Source organism: Elgaria multicarinata, chromosome 8 (genome assembly GCF_023053635.1).
Source record: "Elgaria multicarinata webbii isolate HBS135686 ecotype San Diego chromosome 8, rElgMul1.1.pri, whole genome shotgun sequence".
Taxonomy (NCBI): Eukaryota; Metazoa; Chordata; class Lepidosauria; order Squamata; family Anguidae; genus Elgaria; species Elgaria multicarinata.
Window position 1 is genome coordinate 102,338,678 of NC_086178.1, and position 16,595 is coordinate 102,355,272.

The 16,595-nt window shown below is 38.2% G+C and overlaps 1 protein-coding gene across 2 annotated transcripts in view; it reads left to right on the forward strand.

Moving 5' to 3' along the window:
• Positions 1-16,595, forward strand: part of PARG (poly(ADP-ribose) glycohydrolase) — an 88,894-nt gene that overhangs the window by 57,818 nt on the left and 14,481 nt on the right. For both annotated transcript variants that reach the window (XM_063133137.1, XM_063133138.1), the window contains 4 exons: positions 1,408-1,487; positions 3,010-3,070; positions 4,566-4,641; positions 10,133-10,280. In XM_063133137.1, coding sequence (XP_062989207.1) covers positions 1,408-1,487; positions 3,010-3,070; positions 4,566-4,641; positions 10,133-10,280 — 365 coding nt within the window. The remainder of the gene's footprint in view (positions 1-1,407; positions 1,488-3,009; positions 3,071-4,565; positions 4,642-10,132; positions 10,281-16,595) is intronic.

Genomic DNA, 16,595 nt, shown 5'->3' on the forward strand with positions numbered 1-16,595 from the left:
AGTATTTCAAGAATAGTTTTTTAAAAATGTGATTGCATCCCCAAAGGTCTTTTACCATATCTGACGTCTTTTAGTGAATATATTACTAGAGGCATCGTTCTTTTGAAGTCCTCCCCCCAACCCACAGTTTTTTCCTCCGGGCAAATCACATTATGTGTTAGCCATAAAGATGATTTTCGTTTTGTACAAAATCAAATTAAGCAATATAAGTGCATGTTGCTGGAAGGTGGATGACAGTGTAAAAAAAAATTGATATAAAAGTATGTGCTCTCTTAATGGCTAAAAATAGAGGACATCTATTATGCTGACTCTCTTAAAAGGATTTCTTTTAAGAATCACTAGATAAGGTTAGAGTGTGTGTTTTCTAAAGCTTTAAAATGCAGTGAAGAAAAGGAATTGGGACTGGTTCTCATGCCGTGAAGTGTCTGAAGGATGCGATCTATTTTTCTTCCCTAACATAAGCCACTGCAGTGTAAGTCAATAGAAATAATTTTTGTCTTGAGGGGATGTAGATAGTTTTTGAGATATTCAAAAATTAGATTCTGAGTGATTTACCATTAAAACCAATGCAGATGTCACTGTAGCGAGCTAGCCACAAACACAACTGCCCTACTAACATGAGCAGTATAATGAGCAGAACTAATTCAGATGAGGCCATAACTTGTCTTCCATGAACAGGAAAATTACAACTTTTTCCTGGTAATAGAAGGTAAAGGAATCCAACTTACTGGTTATAATTCATCCCAGGAAAATAGCAGGTTAATAATGATTATCTGACAGTTCCATGAGAAATACTTAACACTTTTCTAGCATATTTTATAAAATATAATACAGTATAAAGATAGCGAGGCTGTCTGCACAGTATGACAGCTCACCATGAGAAACTCATGCAGCCACCATTTTGAATATGCAACCCCCACTTGGGGATTGTCATGTTGTGTTCACCTGATGAGTGTGGATTATATGATGATGAAATCGCCCCGGCATAACCATAGCCTGTTGTTTAACCCTTGCATAACCCACACTCACCAAGTTTGCACAACACAATATTCCCCTCTTGGGGGTTGCATATGCAAATTGGTGCCTTCGGGCCCTGCAGCTCATCGTTCTTAAAATAACCCACAATGAGCCTCACCGTGTTGTCCGAACCCAGTCAGTGTGTGTCCTGGGCCATTTTTTGCTTTTGGATCTTGTAAGAAATGTTAGTTTCTTTCATATGTGAAGAGCTGATATGTCCAGAGCTAATACTGGACTGTCTTTAACTCATGCTGACTCAACTTTGCTGCCTTAACGTTCACATTTGAGCTTTTGCTACAACTAATTGACTTTTTTAATTTGGTTATTACTTCTTGCTTTCTTTTAGGTACTGACTTGACAATAATCTTCTGCATTGTTTGCTTTTCTTAGGTTGTTTGAAGGCCGTTCACCAAGGAAACCTGAGAAACTGAAAACCCTTTTCTGTTACTTCAGAAGAGTCACAGAGAAAAGTAAAAACATTTTGTTAATTTAGTAGTCTTTCTGTGCCATGGGTTATGTAGTTCTGCCTGACCAATGAACAGATTCATGTTAAATGTTATTACTTATTAAGCACCTAAAACTTGTTAGACCCTGTATAATAATGACAATAGGTAGCAGGACAAAACTGCAATGTAAAGATGAGACTCAACAAAGGACATCTTCAGACATTATTTTGGTTTCAGAGTTTTATCTGGGCTGACACTGTGAGCCTTCAAGTCATGGAATCCCTTACTGCAGGAAGAATGTAAAAAATATAGCAGGAAATCTCTTGTTTATTTTAAAACATGGACTTCCTGGCTCTGTGAGGTAGATCATATCCCCCTTTAATAGTGACAACAAAAATAGCAGAAACCCTTCCAACATTGTGTCCTTTTAGTTGTCATCCAACAGAGCTTTTCCAATTTGGTTTGAGGTGTTTTGTAGTCTGACCCAGTATGAGGCATGGCAGAACCACTGGCAGCACATTGCGACAAGTTTGCAAGACACTTTGAGAACAAAATTGCTTGCATTTGCAGCAATATGGATAGTACAATAAAGTAGCTTAATCAGTAGAAGTAACCAGGGTGCCATATTATTATTATTATTATTATTATTATTATTATTATTATTATTATTATTATTATTTGACTTTGAGGCTTTAGGCCTAAGGAGATGAATACCAGGTGCTTGAATAAGTTGGGTCAACCACTTGTATGCTTGAGTCTTGCCTCTCTTAGCTCATTACATCTACTAGGGATGGAATGACTGGTTAGGTCCAGGAGACAGTGAATGCTTTCTTGTGTGTGTGAGAGAGAGTGCAGTTCCAAGTACATTTTAAAAGAGGTCGTGGCATGACTACTCCTGAAGAACAACCTTCTTTGGACCCAGATAAATTTTAACAACCATCACCTGGTCGCTAACATCTCTTTCCTGGGCAAGGTACTTAAGTCAGTGATTGACTGCAGCCTTAATTGTGTTTACACTACTATGGTTATATCCAACTAGTGCAGGGGCTTTTTTAGTGGAAGGGCTAAATTCCATTTCAGAGAAGCTTACTGAGGCCACATTCCAGCAATGGGTGTGAGGGAGCAAAGGCAAAAGAATTGGGGTCAAAATACCAGCATATTTTAATTTACTGTCATACTGTCAGTAATGAAGCCTTAGTAGAAGCTTTTCAACCTTTTAGAAAGTGGAAAAAAGGTTGAAACGCTGAGAAAACATCAATCAATCAATGTTTGGGGGAAAGGGGATGATGGCATGGCCATGTGAAGGAACCTCAGAGGGCCAGGGTCCCCCCACCCCCTGGCCTTAGGTTCTACACCTCTGAACTAGTGTCTCCCATCAACAGAACAGCACCCATCAACCAAACAGATTTTTCTGCAGCCCCCTGCACACACAACTCAATCTAATCCGCATTTGTGACCTAGATGCACATACTTGTCCAACAGATGAAATGCAATACTTTAAAAATCCATGAATGATATTTACTTATTTCGGTGTGTTTGCTTATAGAACCCACTGGACTGGTGACATTTACAAGACAGTGTCTACAGGAATTTCCAGATTGGGAAAGGTAGGTTAAACAAAAGTCTCTTTTGAAATGGCCTCATTTTGATAGTGACAATTTTACCCAAATCCAATAATTTAATGTTTTTTTAGATTTTTCCTGACTTCAGTAGGGTTCCAGTAAAATTCTGAAACCTACATGTCAGGGCAGTCTCATTAGGAAGATGTTCCTAATTTAAAAAAGAGAAACAATGCATTTTTCTTCTTTTTCTATAGAGCTTGGGTATAGCATTTATGCTGGTGAAATATATAGCTGGATGTTTGCTCATTGACTATCTTCCGGGTTCGTGTGTAACTTATTCTCAGAAGCATTGGGGAACTTCACTTATCTTAGGTATACATGGTTCAGACACAATGAACATGAACATCTCATTCACTGTAAGCCACCAAAAAATTGGAATGACTTGCTCATGCCAATTTAGTTATCTAAAAATGGCTTTAGGTGGTTACTTGAGATTTTTATTTTATTTTATCAGGCTCGGCTCTACAGCTTCAATTTCAGTCTCGAATTTGATTTGTATCTCTTAACAGACACTGATTTTAGCAGTTGAATTTTTATATCTCAGTGATATGGGCCTGTTGGTTCCATGAGGTTAAGGTGATATAGTAGCCTTTGTGTGCCCAAAACAGATGTACACACATGTGCTCGCCTGCCTGAGGCATTTGGTTCACATACTTGGTATCAGCATACAACTACATTTTTATTTACTTATGTCCCTTGCTTACCTAAGATGACAAATGTATATTTGTTACCAAACAAACCGCAGAATGAGAAATGTTACACTGTATCTTGCAAATGGCATAAAAAAAAATTCTCAGTTCTGCCATTTCTCAACTATCCTCTAGTTAGTGCATGATAAATTGATGCCCAAACCCTAAAGGGCATATAGGAGATGCCATTTCAGAAGCCATTTCTTAGTGAAAGTAATTACTCAGGATGGGAATTGACATTGCATTCCCTTGGTGCTCATTGCTTGAGTAATCTTGTTCTGCCTCTTACGAAGAGATGGGTTTCTAGAGATAATGATGTCAGAGTCAATTTGTAAGAGACAGGATTGTTTTGGGCAAGAAAACATTGCACTTGTACCACAGTTCTGGAGGTAAAGTTATAAATATGTAGTGCATTGAAAAACCCCACCCCCACCCCAAATTGATTGGAGCAGAATGTGATTTTAAAGGCTAGATTCTAGAAAATACTAAAATTAGTTCTGAAAGAGAGATTATTTTTAAACAGGGAGATCTCAGCTGATTATGTTGGGCCAAGTTATATTGCTGAACCTTTGCAAGCTTTCAGGACTAAAGCTTCTTGAAAGAGAGAATGAAAAATGTAAAGGCATCTTAGTTTACCTTGCTTGTTTTTCGTATGTACAAGATTGATTGGCAGCAGACATTTTATTTATATTAAACATGTTAAAATTAATTCCTTCTAAATATTCATTTTCTTTCTATAAAGTACTATCATGCTTCTGCATTTCTGTGTGTATGTATTTATTTGGTTACAGAACTCAGAAAAAAATGTCCAGACTGCATGTCACATACGAAGGTACTATTGAGAGCAATGGCCATGGGATGCTACAGGTAAGAGTAGACTCACACATAGATTTGAGCCCTGTTTGTACCAAACTTTAGTCTATTGGGCAATTTAGCAGAATCACTAAGTTGTGCCTTAGGTTGTATGAGAGTAGCAAACCATTATGCAGTATAACAGACACAGCAGAGTTGATTGTTCTGACAGCCTTAACATTATCTGTTGTCTCCAGTTCACCTTGTTTTCCACATTTGTGCCCTCTTGAAAAACCTTTTGATTGACAATCATAAGACCTGCATAGCTCCAGGTTCTTCGGGCCAAATAGAGATTGAAGTGTGACAGGAGAAGGGCTCCAGGTTATGAAAGTGACAGGCTGCCAATTTCCTCCCCCCGCCCTTTTTTAAAAAAAAATATATTTTGGAAGTGTTGTTCCTATGTTCCAGCTGGTGACCAGTTCAGCAGTTCAGGAAGCTTTGTCTGCTGCTACTGGATTTGTTTTGGACTGAGAGCCTATAAGCTAAAATAAACTGATAAGCACATCATCTCTTCCATATCTACAGGAATTTTAAAAAAAATGCCGAGAGGGAATTGAATTTTGAAGTCCTATATAAGTACTTGTTTTGTCACCTTTTTGTTTAATAACTCTGTTTATTGTCCTTTTTAGATTTAAGACTTAGTCCACTGTCTCATCATCATTATTATTATTATTATTATTATTATTATTATTATTATTATTATTATTATTTCGTATCCCGCCTTTTCCCAATACTGGGCCTTTGGCAATATGATGCCAAAGTAGTAGGGTTTCTACCAGTCTTGTTGTTTTGGGCACAGTCTTCTGGGATGTTTTTCTGCACAAGTCTCATTACAATAAATTGGACATGGCTACAATAAATTGGACAAGACCACTACCTAGTCCTTGTGTGGGTTCTATTCATTGAAATGAAGCTTCCCTGGGTGAACATTCCAGAAGATTGTTCACATAGATCATTTATGGGACAAAATCCACTTAAATCCAAGTAATGCATTATAAATTAGTATCCTTGATGTCTGTTACTTTTGCATAAAAAAGCAAAATTTTGCAGGTGGTCATGCTGTGGTCCTGTTAGAAACAAAATGGCACTGAGTAACTTAGATCAGGAATTATTATGCAATGTAGAAAGCATGGAAACTATTCTCCAAAAGCATATTGGTGATTGCAGTATCTATGATGTGTCCTGGGGGAGCAGCCTATAAAGCTTTAGAAACCTTCGGAAAAGAAAATAGTTAGCAACCACCACTTCACTAGAGCAGTCTTACTCGAGAGGATGGGATCATTGCTCCCTGCTCTTTTTGGAGACTAAGCTTTTAAGACTTTCATGCAGCATATAAAAAGGAGTAGGAGATGCTTCTACCAATGATGGAATCAGTTGTAATTCTCAGTAAAACATGAAGACTAAACAAGTAAATATAATAAAAAGTATTCAATAAATTATTTGTTTTACAGTGTTAAGAAAATGCATCAATATGGAGAATCAAAGTTATATTTTGACAAAAATTAACAGAACGTGGAGGCAAATATTCATAGTGATGTTGGCATATTGCCAGTTACTAGCATAATTACATGATCTCATTATCACTTTCATTATACTGTCTCTCCTACCATTTACTAATCTAGTTCATTGGCTTATTATCATGAATTAGATTAGTATGGTTCTAAGAAAAGAGACTATGCCAGCCTTTTGTGCACATACAGAACCTTGTATAATGGGGTTTTGGCCTTGATTAGAACCTTTGGGTCCTGCAAAAATGTACTCAGATAAGAGTTAATATATTTATAGTTGATGACTGATATTAATCCTGCTCAGGTAATGGCTGCAATACAGGAAGGGTCTCTTAATTTTGATCCTATTCAAAGACTTTGCGGTTCGCTGCTCCCATTTCTTCTGTGACCTTGGACAATTCATTTTTCATGCCCCAATCTCTGGAGTTGGGGATAGTTCTAGCTAAACCAGATAAGGAGCCAGTGGTCTAATCCATCCTGGTAAATCTTCTGTCATGTGTTTCCTTAAAACATAAGGCCATTTTCCAGTGTTATGAATATTTTTCTCCTAAAACATGCGCTAAAACCAAGAGGCATTTTAAAATCACAAAGCAATATTAAATCTTCTCCCAAACCACTTAAAACTGTAGACCTGTAGGGAGGGAGGAAAATATTTTATAATGCATTTGTTGTACTGTATAAATTTGCATTGAACGCACCCAGAACAATCTCACCTGAGAGATTTGATTGTCAGTCCCATTTCAGTTACTTGGCTTTCTGATCCTGCATAAACAGAACAAATCCCTCTACTTGGACAAACTCAGACTAAATATTAAAAAGAGCTCTCTCCTGAGTTTTACACATTCAATATTTTGAACAATGCTTTACCCGCAAATGTCTTCCAGCGTTTTTATTGTAGCCCTCATTATCTTTTAAACAATTCAGTCAACTGTTTCTTTATTAATTAATTCATAGATGTATATTCTGCTCTTCAATACACTTCATCAGGGCAGTTTACGAAACTCCAAATTTAAAAAAAGTTAGAACATACAAAACTACAAGAAAAAGAAAACATCAGAACATGAGCTTAACTTCTAAGCTAACACTTCTTTAAAAAGCAACCATGAAAAATAAAAAAAAAGTCTTTGCCTGTTGCTAAAAAGATGATAGTGTACATCCCAGGCCAGCCTCCTTTGTAAGACCATTCCATAGATAGAGAACCAACATCAATAAGGTTCTCCCCCGTTGCCACCCATTTCACCTCATTTGGCAGGGGCATCAGTAGAAGAGGCTCTGATGATGACCTTAGTGTGCAGACAGGCTGACGTACTTTTCTCTTTAATTGGGCTGACAGAGGAGACCCTAGGGGTTCATAAAGTGGACTAAGCATTATTAAAAACAGAACAAGATACTGATGATTTAAGTGTCCTACATGCCAAAAGCCAAGACCGTACAGCTTGTCACTTGTATTGTGGATTAAAAACTCTCATCCCTTTCAAGTACCTTCAGTACTTCACAGAAATCTCAGCTCAGATCCCATTAGGTTATACTTGAAGTAGATTTTTTTTGCCCCAACGTGCATCACCTTACACTTGCTTACATTGAACCGCATCTGCCATTTGGATGCCCGCTCTCCCAGCTTGGAGTGATCCCTTTGGAGCTCTTCACAATCCTTTTGTGTTTTAACAACCTTAAATAATTTGGTGTTGTAGGCAAATTTAGCCACTTCATTGCTCACTCCTAATTCCAGATCATTTATGAACAAGTTGAAAAGAATTGGTCCCAATACCGAACCCTGGGGGACCCCATTATTTATTTCCCTCCATCGGGAGAATTGACCATTTATTCCTGTTCTCTGCTTTCTGTTCTCTAACCAGTTACTGATCCATAAGAGGACCTCTCCTCTTATTCCATGACTGCTAAGTTTATTCAGGAGTCTTTGGTGGGGGACTTTATCAAAAGCCTTTTGAAAATCCAAGTAAACATTGTCCACCAGATCACCCCTGTCTACATGTTTGTTGACACTCTCAAACAATTCTAGTAGATTAGTGAGACAGGATTTGCCTTTGCAGAAGCCATGTTGATTCTTCTTCAGCAGGTCCTGCCCTTCTATATGCTTACTAATTTTGTCTTTAATAATGGTTTCAACCAATTTAGCTGGAACAGACGTTAAACTAACCAGCTTGTAATTTCCCAGAATCTCTCCTGGATCCCTTTTTGAAAATTGGTGTTACATTGGCCATCTTCCAGTCCTCTGGTACAGAGACTGAGCTTAGAAACATGTTTCATATTTCTGTGAGGAGGTCTGCAATTTCACATTTGAGTTCTTGGAGAACTCTAGGATAGATGCCATCTGGGCCTGGTGATTTATTTGCTTTCAATTTGTCAATAAGGTTGAGAACTTCATTATATTAGGGGAAATTGCTTGCAAGATTGTATATCAGAAGAAATATGCATGAAAATGTGTACAAATTTTCATGTTTTTAAAAATGCAACCTGATGCAGAAACCGAATGAAATGAATATAAAATTGAGATAGAGAGAATCCAAAATTGATAGTGTATCCCTAATCAAAGAGCATTTCATCACAGTTATTTAAAAAGCACATAGTCTGAATTGAAGAAAAGTGGCAGTTGTGTGGCTGCACACAACTCTTAGGCCTAGTTCATGTGTTACATGATGGCAAATGTCATCTTTGATATTACATGCAAACGTATGGTACAAGTATGATTCGCATGGGCAAAAGTACACTTGTTAAGAATTTTACAGATAAATTCAAAATATTTTTTATGCCTCTAAGAAATATAATGTGTGAAGAGGCCTTTGGATCCCATGTATTGGATGAAATGAAGAGATATATTAAGCTTTTTTAGGGAACCTATGGCCAAGCAGAATTTTCACTAGCACCCTAGTCGTGCATTCTCAAGCGTGTCCTGTCGTAAAATTCGGAAATCATAAAAGCAGCAGTTAGAGTTTCCCACCACTCAGAAATGGGCATTTAATGGTTTTCTTTTTGTTCCCCACTAAGAATTTCTCTTATAAAACCACGATACCCATTTACCAGTAGTACCCATTCTCTTCCCCTCCTTATTGTTTTACTATGATTTTATTAGATTGTAAGCCTATGCGGCAGGGTCTTGCTATTTACTGTTTTACTCTGTACAGCACCATGTACATTGATGGTGCTATATAAATAAATAAATAAATAAATAATAATAATAATAATAATAATAATAATAATAATAATAATAATAAAGTAGTGAATGGCACAACAGAGCTTTTAAGTGTGTAGGTCATTACAGAAAGTTTTACCAATTGTTTTGTCAATAGGCAGTGGTTCCTTTTGGATAATCAGAGGCAATAAACGCTTCAATGGGTGAAGAAAAGAAGTTAAAACAGGCTAATAAAGTGAGAAAAAGCAAGACATTAAAAGCATAAAGCATACATTCTTTCAGCTACTGGGAACCCTGATATTTTATCAAGATTAAGTAGCAGCAAATGTGACTCCATAAAGGCCAGGCTTTGCAGCACCTGTTCAGCTTGGCCTACATGAGGTTCTGCCTTGGGAGGGTCCCAAGGAATCATATACTATCCCCTTGATCCCTCACATTCGGGGCATGGTTCAATGGCTTGCTCCATCCTGCAGGGGAAAAACTCTAGCTCTAATAATGGACAGCCTGCCAGCCCAGAAGATAGCATTCTTCTCAGCCATTCTAAACCACAAGTAGCTAACCTTGAGGTCCTTCCAGAGACTGATCTACAAGCATGGAATACAGCATCAACAGAATGATTCTCTGGGAACTAATGAAAAGGCAACTAACTCCATAAACAGGCCGGAATGGCATTCTACATGATAAAATAAACACAATAAAGTGTAAATGGATCAGGCTAGATGGTAGTAACATTGCTTAAATGTGTGTGGTCAAAACCAAGAAAATCACAGCTGATCATGAAAAGTCAATATGTGCAACAGATAAGTGTTTGAATGTCCAGTAACCACATAAACTGTGTCTCTGTCAGGTTGATTTTGCTAATCGCTTTGTTGGAGGCGGCGTCACTGGTGCAGGACTAGTACAAGAAGAAATTCGCTTCTTAATCAATCCAGAACTGATTGTATCTCGTCTTATTACTGAAGTCCTGGATCACAATGAATGTCTAATTATCACAGGTTAGTTTTTATAAGTCTCACATGTGAAATACCTTTATAATACCTCATGTGAAACAGATGTCAAAAGGCTCCACACACTTACTCTGTTTCAAAACAGCACACTTAAGAGGCAGCAGTTCAGAACATGTATTCACTGGAATTGAGCTAGAATAGGGTAGTGTTTAGAATGTTGGATTAGGATCAGGAATACTCCGGTTCAAATCCCCACTTAGCCATGAAGCTCGCTGAGTGATGGTGAGCTGGTCACTGGCCAGGTTTGGACAGCACACTGCCTCTTTCATGCGTTATTTAACCTTTGACAAGCTGCAGTGCGTGTGGGCACCACATTAAAAATGGAGCCCCATTAGGGGATTGTCTTGTGAATCCAGTGAGCTTAAACAACACTCACATAACCCTAAAACAGATCATAGGTTATACCAGGGTTGCTTAATCCATGCATAACCCACGCTCGATGGATTCACACAACACGGCAATGAGATAGTTTTCTGTATACTACTTATATCAGTGGGCCAGTTTGCACAATCAAATAAGCCACCATGGCATGTGCCGGTGCATGAATGTGGCCATTTTGAATATTCAAGCCACAAGTAGTGTTATCCGAACCCAGGGGGCATAGTTGTGTGAGGGTTACACAACCCTCGCGTAACCCATGCTCTGTAATGGTTGTTTAACCCTAGCACAACACCAACACCACCTGAGTCTGGACAACATGACATGCCACAGCTGTGGCTTGAATATTCAAAAACCTGACACACACTGCAACCCACCGTGGCGTAAACAAGCCTTGGTGGAGTATGATCATGCAAACCACATCTGTATGTCTCTTTCTCTTGTCATCCTTTCCCAGCCACTCCGCTCTGTTTCGGTCTCCGCCCCCTCATTGTTTTCATTGTTTTCCTTTCAATAGTCAATCAGCATTCTGACCATGTTTAATGTTCGGTGCTCATTGGGCTGTTTTTTGAGGGGAGAGGGGGTTCATCCTTTAGGGTTTTCCCCCTAAAGATTGTTTTGTACTTCTGCAAACATTAAGGTTCTTCCGAGTCAGTAGATACTTGGCTATAGAAAACCACATGGATTGCTTCCTCAGGGTCAAAGCTCAGTTGTTTTGCTTTGTGCTGAATTAAGATCCTGAAAAGAATAATAATAAAAAAGGGAAAGATCATAATATGTTCTGAGTGTTTTAGAGTTTCTGTACCCAAAATGGATGCTTTTATTTCCCAAGGATAGGCAAACAAGTATAGCGTTCTTTCTCTGTTTTAGTGGACTTCACTTTATTACAGTGCTTTCTAATTAATATCTGTGATGCGATGCCCTGCTCTCTTAATGGAAATGGTCATTTTATCATCGTCATTTGATTGTTGGCTTGCTTCCATCTTTGTGCTTAGATGAGTCTCTGCTGGGTGCAGTTATCTGCCCAATAATTTACAATATTTCAATGATGCATCTTGACTCGGTGGCCTAATGGATGTTACTGTGCTGCTGAAATTTGTAGAAGAGACTGAGAAATTGGAAAGAAATTAGATTTGTTACAATTGGCTAGCATCTGCTTGAGATCATTGCAGTAACAAATATGAAACTGGTCATGCAAAAACAACCTACCGTTTAGCCAGGGGAATGTTAAGGATTACAGAGCAGCATTTTGGTATTTTGCTTTGATAAATTTTTCAGGAATCTAGAATGCAGTTAATTACATGAAAGGTAACATAGTGTATATATTTGTATGCATATGGTGGATATCAAAGTGCAATTCTTTTCTATATACTCTCGAAAATTATTTCCCAGATTTCGGACACAACGATGGCACTTAGTTTTCTGCTTGCCCCCTTTTACCCATTCTTGAAGATTTTTCCATCTTATATTCAAACCTGCCTCAGTAACCATTTAAGTAACTATTAATGTTAATATTTATGTTTAGGTACCCAGTTCGAACTGTTAGCTCCTCAGAGCAGGATCCAGCCTCTTCATCTTCAGTGAATGAATGAAAACTTTATTGCTAAAAGCGATAAGCCATCACAATTTGACATAGTTAGAAAAATAAAATACAAGTAAAAAAAGATGAGCTGAAGTAAATGGAATAAAAACGGGTATTTAAAATAAAATAAAAATACTAAACAAAAGTACAAGAATATAAAAATGGAAAGTCACATTAACATAAATTAAGATCTCCCCAGTGGGGTACTACGTCAGCATGTATAAAAAGGGCAAAATCTCCAGCTTCAGTAATCTAGAAAACACCATATATCTATGGCACTGTGTATGTGAAATGATGATACACCTTTTAAACTGAAATGCATGATGTGGTGGGGGAAACCCAGTAAGTTTAGGAAACTGGAACTTTTGCAATGAAAGCTGAGATTCTCACGATTTAGTAAGGCCATCTGGGCCGTCCAAAAGTACAGCATATGTATATCCCCCCTCAAATGCTGCCAACAATCTCTGCCTTTGACTAGCTTTTTGCATTTGCTCTGTTACTCTGTGTTCACCTTTTGGAGCAATTCATATTTGGCCACAGTGGGAGTTTCCTTCTCTATTTCCAGGATGCATACTAGCTGTGAGACTGCTTCTTCTGAGGCATCATAGAATCAAGACTCATAGAATAGCAGAGTTGGAAGGGGCCTACAAGGCCATCGAGTCCAACCCCCTGCTCAATGCAGAAATCCACCCTAAAGCATCCCTGACAGATGGTTGACCAGCTGCCTCTTGAAGGCCTCTAGTGTGGGAGAGCCCACAACCTCCCTAGGTAACTGGTTCTATTGTCGTACTGCTCTAACAGTCAGGAAGTTTTTCCTGATGTCCAGCCGGAATCTGGCTTCCTTTAACTTCAGCCCATTATTCCGTGTCCTGCACTCTGGGAGGATCGAGAAGTGATCCTGGCCGTCCTCTGTGTGACAACCTTTTAAGTATTTGAAGAGTGCAATCAAAGACAATTCTGATGGTGCACAGAGATTCCTTTCACCTCTTCTTTGATATAGCTTACAAGATTGGTAGTGGATCAGTCCCTTTAACCAAATCTGTTTGTTTCTTATCCCTTTTAGATTAATGCCCAAGAAGTTTTAGCATATGGCAGATAGTACCTCTCCATAGAGATGTATCGATGTGTGCAGTACTCTTTCTTTGTTCTTGCCCCCTCTTTATAGGCTTTAATATACATTATAGGATAGATGCTGAACCCCTTTGGCATGTGTCTGCTTGTATGTATTATTTCTTTATTGACTGATTTCTTCTGATATTTGGAATTATGATATTAAGTGGCTGTTTTTAGATTTCCATACCAGTTATTCTACCTGACTCTTTTCACTCTCACAATTTAAGGTTTTTATTTTTACTTAAGACATTGGCAGCACAAACAAATGAGCAAAAACTAATGGAGAAGACAAAAAAAAAAGTACAGACACTTCGTTATTATGAAATCCTTATAGTTTTTATCCTTTTTTCCAGCATCTTGAGCCTGCAAGGCAAGAGTGCTGCCTCTTAATATCTTGAGATATTTCAGGTTTTCATTTATGGACATCATCAGTGATTTGCTTTAATGATTAGTTTTAAGAGAGTTTATTTTTTCATGATTCCCCCACCCTCTCCCAACCTTTGTGACGTTGCTTCTTTTAAAACAAATTACATCGGAGAGCAAAAGTGTGTCACTATATGAAAATGTCAGATAAAACAAAATGCGTAGTATCCAATATTAGTCCTACATAGAGTAGATCCATTGAAATGAATGGGACAAGTTAGTTATGACACGTTTACATCTCATTCATTTCAGTGGGTCTACTCTACATAGGACTAACATTAGTTACTACCCAATATGTTTAATAATGCATATTGGAAGTGTAAATTATTTCCATGATTTTTATTTTTAATCCTTAAAAAAACCCCATATTAAGCTAATGACTAATAGATACAACTGTGTATCTGCACAAAATCAAAATTCTCTGCTCAGGAAAAAATCCCTCTGCCTATTTAACAGATTTGTGCAGGTTCAGTCGACATGAGATACCATCCTGGGTGGTGATTACGGAAATTGTGCACCGCAATTTAAATAAGCCACCATGGCATAAGCCAATTCACACGGTGGCTTACTTTGATCATGCGAACAGGCCCATTCATTCAACTTACCTTACCGATATATTCTTTTCTCACCGCTGAAGGTTTCCATGGAGAGAGACTGTCCCTAAAAAGAGCTGTCAAAACAGCTATTCATGTCCTTTTTTGCTTTTCTCATTATTAACTAAACATTTTTTCAAGCCCCTGTACAAAACGCAAGTCTGCATTTGTTAATGTATATACAGCACAGAACTGCTCTCTTGTCACTTTCAATATTCCATACATTCATTTTAATTGCACCTGCTTTATAAGGTGATTTTTTCCTATTCTGGAGAATTCCCTTATAGTTTCTGCAGTGTAGTAACTAAGGCTACTATCCTTTGAACACTTGATTCTGAGTAAACATGCATAGGATACACAAGTGTGAGCAGCCAGTGATACAAGAAGTCTCTGGTTTAAATCTCCCTTCAACTCACTTGGTGACCTTAGAGAAACCACTAACTTTCAGCTCCTTATCAGCAATATGGGAATAGTAATACTGATCTATGGTGAAAATTACTGCGATGATGTGTGTGAAGAGCTTTGAACCCTCTAAAAATACTATGAAAATACTAAGAAGCAGTACTGTTTCTGGCATAGTATTGTCCATGCAAATACATTGCCTATTAACATCTAGGCTGGTTCCAGTAAGGGACTTTGATATGAATGGATTAAAAAAAAGTTGGAGCTCACAACTTTCATGGATGTTTGAGATCTTGAAATATCGCTTGATTATATAGCTTTCCCTTGTAGACTACCACCATTTCCCAATCCTATTTCATATCCCACCAATAAACCTGTGTGCCTTAAGAACATCTGAGACCAGTGCATTTTTCTTCACTTTTCCCAGTTGCGTTGCCAGCTGCGGGCCCTATGGAGCCTGCATGAAAATGTAGGAACAAGAATTTTGGAGAAGGAATAGTTTATGTGGCTGGGATAAGGAAAAATGGCAGCCACCTTAATCAAATGGGAAAAAAGAACAGCAGCATATATTGCATGGCTTGCTGGGTGTTAAGCTTCTGCCAAAGGGCAAGTAATAACAATAGCGGTTCAAATCACCTCATGAAGCCTTTTCCTATTTGAATGTGAAGTGAAGCTGCCCAGTTGCAATACACTTTTCCCCTGGAGTTATCCTTGACCTCCCCTTCCCCTTGTGTTTCCTTCAGCAAGTGAGAGGGGGCTTGTATTTATTTTCCTTTTGTAGCCTCCACTATTCCATGGGTTTAGGGGAATTAATAGGAATTATATTTAAAGGAAGAGGACCTTGTCTGTGAAAGGGCTCAGACTTTGAAACTACTACGCACTACGGAACAAAACGGGCACATCCGTGTTTTCCCACAGAAAACACATAAAGCGTGAAGGGGAGACATACATCCCCAAGTGCTCATTAGGGCATATGGTAGAGAGCCCTTGCAAATAATGATCTCCCCGCACCTGGTCCTACCAAATGATTTGGAATATTCACACTTTACGCTTTCATCTCTTTCACACTTTATATATTTCCCACTGCAAACATGCTGCATAAAGTGTACAGTAATACTAAATCGAACGAGAAAAGAGAAATAATTAATATTAATTTACAACTATTTTTCAATAAAGGCCAATTTATTTATCCTGACAAAAGGGCAATCCTTCCTTCCCAAATATTTCAGAAGTGGCACGATTGTCCCATCTCCTAGCCGGTTTCATATTTCACAGATAAACCTAAATATGTCGCTTGATAAAAGCTTCCAACCTAGAATCCTAGTGATTATATCTACAATATCTCTTTATATGAAAAACTACAGCAGTTTGATTTTGGTGAACTTTATAATATGTGGCTTAGAAATTGCTATACGATTCTTAAATCAGAGGGAAATGTGCTTCCTAGTCTAGGTTGTATGAAAGAATAGCTGATTATTCTGCGCTCATCACAGAGTTTCAGGCCCTGAGACAGTGCAACCTTAGCTGGCCTTCTATACCAATCAAGCATGACAACTTCCTTCTGTTTCGGAAAGGCAGCCAGCGAATTACAATAATGCTAACCAAACACTTTCCTCACGTCGTTCCCCCCCCCCCACACACACACACAGTAGAATTGTGCAGGCTTCTTTTATTCACTTTGGATCTTGACAAGCTCATTTCCCATGTGTACAGCATTTAGACTTTGTTTTCAGTATACATTCACAATACCAGTAAGATAAGAGCTTTGTTAGGATGAGACAGAGGAACATGGTTGGTAATAGAGCTTGACAA